This window comes from Gavialis gangeticus, unplaced genomic scaffold, assembly GCF_001723915.1.
Source record: "Gavialis gangeticus isolate Ggan-Ray unplaced genomic scaffold, GavGan_comp1, whole genome shotgun sequence".
Taxonomy (NCBI): Eukaryota; Metazoa; Chordata; order Crocodylia; family Gavialidae; genus Gavialis; species Gavialis gangeticus.
Window position 1 is genome coordinate 18,286,790 of NW_017729011.1, and position 7,666 is coordinate 18,294,455.

The following is a 7,666-nucleotide window of genomic DNA, read 5'->3' on the forward strand; positions in this document are numbered from 1 at the left end:
TTTTCTTTTAATGGACGTTAATCCTGTTTCCGCTGCATGAGCTAGCCACTCAGACCCATGAAACAGAAAAGCTTTTAGTTAAACTTGCATTCACACCTCCTGTTCTATGCCAAGAATATGAAAATAACACTGATTGACTATCTTCCTTTTTAACTGTGGTCATGATGAGTTTCATTATAGTCCATGATATGAAGCTGTCCAACACTGCTTTCCTGGTTCTTCAACGAGGGACTGGGGTTCTCGGGGCCTGGCAGAGTCTTTACCTCCATGCTTGGATCTTTACAGAGTTCGGTCTTTAAAGTATCAGAAAGGCTACTGATGATCACTGCCCCCTCCCCATCACACTGGCTCTCACTCTTGTTGCGGAATAATTCACGTGCCTTCATTCCAAGGAAGCTTTTGGAGCTGGGGAGTGAGCCTACAGTTAATGGGACACTAGTGGAGGGCTCCAGTGACACAGTTGTTTCCCAGCGACTGCCAAATGGCCCCAATCTCTGGTTTTGGGGCTTCTCTGGAGTGGACAACTCACTGCTGCTGCCACCTTTACTGTTGTTGCTACCATGGGTGCTGGGAGGTCTGGTCTCTCCATTTCTGCCAACTGCTTCTTCACTGTACCCTGCCACAGGGTCAGCACAACCTTCATTCCCACAATCTGGCCTATTTTGAAAGGAGACAGGAAGACAGAGTCAAAGCGATGGTAGCAACAAGACACCACAAGGCGGATTGACAATTTGGGAAAGGAGGCATCTGACTGATTAGTTTTAAGTCTGCTATTGCTGATGTGCTTGAACCTGCCTCACCAAGTTTCTCCTTCTGCTTAATCCTATAGCCAAGATAACAGATGTGCCAGAGAATAATTTAAGTAACTGGTGTCACAAATGTACTTTCATGGCATCCATGTCCAAAGCTAACAGATTCCAGGGCAGGATGCACCTGAATCTTTACCATTTTGTGGAAGAAGGAGCTGTACAGTTCCCTTGGACTTGCAGATCTGTCCTTTACCTGACCTAGACATCCAAGGTCGCTGCTTTTTCTTTGCCATCAGTTGCTTTTGAATCTATTCTAATGCTGCTTTATGCCCAACTGACAAGTTCTGGTTGATGGTGGAAGGATACCCAAGACATAATGCAGAACAATAGCTCAAAACCCAGAATGGTTTCACAACAGAACAGAAACTGTCAATTCCTAACCCTTCTTTAGTCCTAAGAAGGTTCTGCTGTTTCCAGGGTTAATAAACCACAACCTGGATCAGATCCAAAACACCCCTTTTTTGGAAAGCAGCAATCCTGAAGTCCCTATTTAAGCCAGCAAGAGCAGAATGCCAGTACAGTAAAAGCATTTCCCTGGAGAACATCCCAGCTAAACAGACAGTACTGCCAACAATGTTCTCTCTAGTTTTTAAGTCATTCAACTAATTTCTGCCACAAGAAAAGTTTCATGTTATTCACTCATACATGGTTAACAACTGAACTGTTATAGAGCAATTAATTATTTAAAAAAATTTAGCTGTTGCCAATTAATAAGATTTATCCTTGGTGTGACCTACTGTGGCTCAAGTTGTCCATACAGAACATTTAAGGATGTTACTACAATGGAAGTGGTTTTCACTTGCAGCCAAAATCTGAGTAATATTGTAGCTACCAGAAAACTAATTTAATCTGTTAATAATCTGGGTATTGACTTGCTGGATGGCGTGGGCAAACCACTGCCTTCTGCCTCAGTTTCATTCTCTGTAAAATGGGGAAAATGCTTCAAAGGGGAAGGAAGGGATTTGGAAAGATTATAGATAAAATGCACCACATTATACCCCAAACAACCTGCAAGTGGTTCATCAGATTTTGCATAACTGCCCTTACCTTTCTTCTGCTACTTCAGCTGCTTCTGCGTTTTCATCAAGTTTTCTCATTCTCAGTCGGCTGTCCTTCTCTAGTCGGCCATACAGATCCAATATCTCCAACTCAAACGCTTGTGTAATTCTTTTCTGGGCCTTGTACCTGCTCTCTACTGCTTGCAGCTGGCCTCTAAAAACACAGGGCAATTGTAATCAGTTTTAAGTTGCCCTCAACTTTCAATCCAGAAACTGCATTGTGCTTTTTTGAACCTGTAAAACAGACCTCACTTACTGAAGTGAAACCCTTACCTTGCTTGGATTTTGACATCCTCTAGGTATTTCTTTTGCTCCAAGAAGAGATGGTCTTTCTTTGCAAGCTGAGACTCCAATTCAATTATCCGTTTCTGGGAGGCATCAAGCCTTTGGCTTTGCTGCTGAACATAGAATTTTGCTTTCTCCAGTTCTTTCCGAAAAGTAACCTGCAACATTTCCACTTCCTGAAGAGAAGACGAGTCTGGGTTAATAAATGATACCCAAGTCAACTTCACTCTTTCCATTTAGTTTAATATTTGCATCTTCTAAAGGATTAAAAGAGAGGCTCAACTTTGGTCATTTCGAGTAAAATGATGCAACTCTTCCCCTCCCTTATTCCCTTTTTCTTTCAGGAGTCCAAGTTTGTTTTCTCAGGCATTTACTTGGCCAAGTGGGATGAGAATTTTAATGTCTTTATAATATCAAGTCTAAAACTAGACAGACAATAGTTTTTAAGAGAAAAGGAAAAACCAGGCAACTGAGAACTGTACTTCAAGCTACTATGAACCCAAGGCCACATCACTGGAATTTTTTAGCATATCAGTGTTCCTTACGAAAGCCCTGTCCACCAAGTATAAGCTGCACAGATCTGTACCACGCGTTTCCATTTTAGGTGTCCTTTCAAATGTAACCATTTTTACTGCCAGGAAAACAGCAACATTATTTTTGTTTTGCCATTAATCTTCACTGGGTGCTTGTTCTCTCACATGGGCAAGTACATAGCATTAAGAGTCACTTGCACTTTTGGTTAAAAAGGGTTCCTTGACCAGGGGAAGTGAAAATCATGTAGCTGATCAAAGAAGTACCACAAAGCAGCCTGGAGCTAACAATCAATAGGAATTTGTTTCTTAATGGGAATGAGTGACAAGGATTAAGACACTGCATTTTAAAACTTCACTTCAAACATGACTAAGAATATCCCACTCAGATTTTTTTGCAAAGACTGGCAATACTACCCTAGGCTATTCATGCTTGTGCAAGGCAACACATCAAGTGCATTTTCCCAGCTCACTGCCAATTAAGATACATTCGTGCCAGCATCTTGGAGCCTAGAAGGCAACTGCTAAACACTAGTTATCTAATTTCCTTTCTATTTTACTAGTCTAGTAGTTGCCTGTAGCAACTAGAATTAAGATTACAGTTAAGACTCACCATATATCTATTTTTACCTGCTCAGCTCTTTGAAACTTCTACTTTTTTTAAAGGATTTTCTCCAACTTGATTTTTTAAGATCAAGCAAACCCTTTCATCGTTTGGAACTGCACCAGATACTTCTCATTGCAAGACATATCATCGATGAAAGGGCTACAGCAAAATAGGTTTGTGTGTGCATGGATTTTGGAAAAGCAGGTGTTAATTCTGGAAGGTTTTTTTGCAGGGAAAATTACTTAAGTGACTGAAAGTCATTGCAAATAACTTACTAAGCATCTAAGATTTTACTAAATTTTCAGGCCTACTCCGACATTTTCTACAGCTTCCTGACTCAACAAGTGCCAGAGATCAACCAAGTGCTTTAACTGAAATGTACACTGGGAAAGTTCTCACAAGGAGAATGAAAATGAGATTTACCACACTTAATTTTTAACTTCTAGTCTAAGTGCACTTCAAATTCTAATGTTTTAAAATTTCCATCTTTGTCACTGGTGTAAATTTAGATAGGCTACTGCCAGGAACCACAGCCTAGCAGAAACCTCTCCACTTAGATAGTCCTAAGGCTGAAAAATCATCTTTTCTATGCCACATTCATCTCAGGAAGTTCATGTTTCAGAGCTCAGCTGGTACTACTACATGTCACATTCTAGCATAGACAAGAACAAGGAGTACTAGAGGCATGTGTGGCTACCAAAAGCAAGTGCATTCAAGATAATTCTCAAATTGACATGGGACCACTTCAGGGTGCAACAAGACCTACCAGTCATAAAAGCCCTCATATATATATGACATGATTAAGACTATTCATTTTTCCACTATCCCAAAAATTAAAAGGAGTGATAGAGAGATCTAGTTCAGAGCAATACAAAATTCAAGCTTCCAGAATTCTGAAAATAATTCATTGCAGGATGGGTTAGAAATAACCTTAACCCAAAATGGAAGATAAAAACACAACAGCATATTCCGTAAGTGGCAGCCGGTTTCCAAGCCCAACATCTGCATTCATTCACCCATTTGTGAAGTTTTCTTTGCATTTTTCAACAAGATACTGAGCTCGATAACCCTGGAGCAAATATTTTGAGAAAGGCCTTGCCTGTGACCCTGCACACTGTACCTTCGTTGTATCCGCATGCTTGTGCTGCAGCTGTTCCAAGTACAACTCATTGACCTCCCCAAGGACCAGAAGTTGCCTATTCAAGAATTCCATCTGCTGCTGAACCGACTCACTGTTAGAAAGCTTCGAAAAGTGAGAGAGGAAAAAAAAACAAACAAACAAAAAAAAAAACAAATCAGAGCTCCAAGGAATAGTATAACTATTAATTTTGATTTACATTACCCTAATAAGTTATTTCTACAAAGGGAAAATGCCAAGCTATATGTACAGAGAGAGTAGCTGGTAACGACAAAAAAAGCAGGATTCTTGAAAGCTGCTGCGATAAATTTGTAGCATCCCACAAGACCAAACGGAGCAGTCTGTTAACCTTCCCACACAAACATTTGTTTCTTGAAAAAAGCCATTTCTCCATTTACGAGGGGTCCCTTTAGACCCCCTTCCTATGTCAGAAGCTAAGAGGCAGAAGTCGAGCAGAACTATAATCCAAACGCACATCACAAGACTTCAAGGGTATCAGAACTAGACCAGCTGTTTCTTGAGCATAATAAAACTTACCTCCACCTTAATTCCATATATAGATACAAATGAAATATTACATTCTTCATTAGAAATGGAGAAGTAGAAAAAAAACCCTATATAGGATGGAGGCCAAAACATCAGTCGTTTCCTCTTACCTTCTGGGAAACTTGACTGAGAAGCAATTCTGTGTGACACACCTTGTTATTGGCCTTCTTTAATTCTAACCTCAAATCTGCAATCATATTCCGGCAGTCCTCCAGCTTGGTCTGTTCAAAGAAAGCAAGCGACTCAGAGCTCTAGAACTTTAGTAAAGACTTAGATTTCACATTGGTCAGAACAGACAACAGTTTTCCAGCACCTCAAGATCAATAGTGACAGATGAAACAAAGTAATCACTACTCCCAAAGGATCTGGTAAAGTCATGCAATCCGCCATTTCTAGTTTGACACTAAGTGAAATAAAAGATCCACAAAGGAGGGGGTTCAGCTTGACCATACGGCTCTCTTTCCCAGTTTTACATGGTAACACACCTAAGAAAAGCCATTTTAGATCACAATTTTAGAAGGGTTATTTTTACATTTTCATTCTCTCTTGACTATGGCTTTGTTCAGTGTTTGTACTTCATACCTGCAACTCCTGGCTCTGATTGAAGAATTCCTCCCGGTCATGCTGCAGCTGTCTGATCTGGCTGTGAAGCTGAGCCACTATATTATCATGTTCTTCTTGAAACTGGTGGTACCTGGCCTGCTCTTTCTGCAGACTAAGCTTCAAGAACTGGATATCCTTCTCCTGAAGCTTCAGCTGATCTTTCTGTCCAGAACCACACATGAAATGTCAGATGACCAAATCTTCTCATTTCAACTAGAAACCTGTGGCATGTCACCCATTAAATTAAGGACCAAAAAAAAAGTGAAGCCCACCAATAGCATGCTTTTAGCCTTCAAATTTATGAAAAACATGCTACAGGTAGGTTCTCTCTACAGCATTTCTTTAAAGGGACCAGAACTAACATACTGAAAACAGATGTTGCATTCATGAAATTAGGTTAGCAGTGGTGTATGTTGCTTCATACCACCCCATTTCTCATCAATGATTTCAAAGGCCACAGGGTATAAACAATGGGTTAGGTTGCAATAATTACTCAGCAAGTAAAGCCCTCTGGCATTTGCAGGTATGTGTTCACCAAGACACAAAGCTGGGCAGAATACTAGCTTTAATTACGATCTATCTAAATTAATCGACAGATCATTCTACAAACACTGGCCTGTCTGTTTTTGTTTTTTTTTTTCCTCCAACATTTCAGATGACATTTTTTAAACATTTTAAAATTCCAACAGCTGTTGTGTGGGGCAGACAGTCATAGATTTAAAACCGATTGGTTTACATCACATCCCAGCATGCAGAGCTGTGTCCTCCCTCACCATAGCAGCATTATGTTCCTCTAATGCAGTTGCTTTGATCACTTTCCGCAGGAGGCGCCGGTTCCGAAGGGCATGCTGTTGCCTTTTGAAGCGTTCATACAATAACTGGCTGTGCAGCAGAAGCAACTGGTTACGCAGGGTATGAATCTCATCTGAAGGGGGAGAACCTAGACAGAGAAAAAACCAAAGTATTTAGCAGTAACCTCCAACACAGACTTTCAAACATCCCCCCATACTCGAGCCAGTCCCATTTTCACAGTTTTTTAGTGTCTTACTGAAAGAAATGGAGCACTGAAAAATTAGTACAGATTTCACAAACTCCTTCTGCTGCTCTGACTAATTCTCATCTCGCTCAAGTTTTACAGCTAGTAATGTACCACCTGTGTTTTGCAGACAAGGGTGAAGTTAAGCAGTTGCAGTTAACTTTTGAAGATGCAACTTGGGCTCCAAATCCTATTAAATCGTAATGAAAGTTGGGTACTCTTCAAAGTTTTAGCCAGAGGGACTGAAACAGAAGCCATCTACTCATAGTGACACAGCAACAATTAGAACTCCGGACCAACCAGTTCTTAACCTTAGCTATTCTTCCAGAACACAATCTTCAGTTCAAAACAAAGACCCTCCTGACGCCCTAAAATTAAGAATAGTTCCCTAAGCCTACAAATTTCCTCATTGTAGGTTGCTCATGGATTGCTGTGCTGGTGGCTGAAATGATTATTTGACAGAAAAAAAATATGAACATTTATAGGACATGCCCTTTATGGCAACAAATTGCGACTTGGCCCCAGGCCATTTAAAAAAGTGTCTGTTTAATATTTCAGGAGAATGTCCTTGACAAAGCCACCATAAACAGAACAATTTCACAGCTCTACCTCAGAATAACAATTTTATCTTAAGTATTCCTAAATGCTGTAACTATTTTAAAGTTTTCCAGCATGACAGAGAATAATTTTTGATTGCCCCAACTGTGCTGAAATTGATGACTTAAGCAGAGCTCCATCAAGGTTCAGGAGTAGCGACAGCATTATCACTCTGACTTTAAAGGAACCAGTTCAGCGCTTCCAAAATTTCACTCATCTTCTTTAATTCTTTATTTCAAAAAGAACTCAAGAAAATCCCAACGAGGATCAGAGGGAGCAGGAAAGCACACAAGCCTCCACGGCTCACCAAAAGCATCCGGGAATGTCTCCTTGCTAAAAAGGAGGCTTACACCCAATGGAAAGAAGGGGTCATCACCAGGGAGGACTATTCTGCAGTTGCTCGGGGATGTAGGGGGGTAGTTAGGAAGGCCAAGGCAGAGATGGAACTGGGACTAGC

At 40.6% G+C, this 7,666-nt stretch overlaps 1 protein-coding gene across 5 annotated transcripts in view; it reads right to left on the reverse strand.

Annotated features, from left to right (window-relative positions):
• TSC1 (tuberous sclerosis 1) overlaps positions 1–7,666 on the reverse strand; it is a 33,734-nt gene continuing 26,068 nt past the window's right edge. For all 5 annotated transcript variants that reach the window (XM_019510718.1, XM_019510719.1, XM_019510720.1 and 2 more), the window contains 7 exons: positions 6,350–6,516; positions 5,556–5,738; positions 5,084–5,194; positions 4,410–4,532; positions 2,141–2,328; positions 1,857–2,021; positions 1–657 (listed from right to left, as the gene is read on the reverse strand). In XM_019510718.1, the coding sequence (XP_019366263.1) occupies positions 150–657; positions 1,857–2,021; positions 2,141–2,328; positions 4,410–4,532; positions 5,084–5,194; positions 5,556–5,738; positions 6,350–6,516 (1,445 nt within the window). In that variant the 3' untranslated portion in view covers positions 1–149. The remainder of the gene's footprint in view (positions 658–1,856; positions 2,022–2,140; positions 2,329–4,409; positions 4,533–5,083; positions 5,195–5,555; positions 5,739–6,349; positions 6,517–7,666) is intronic.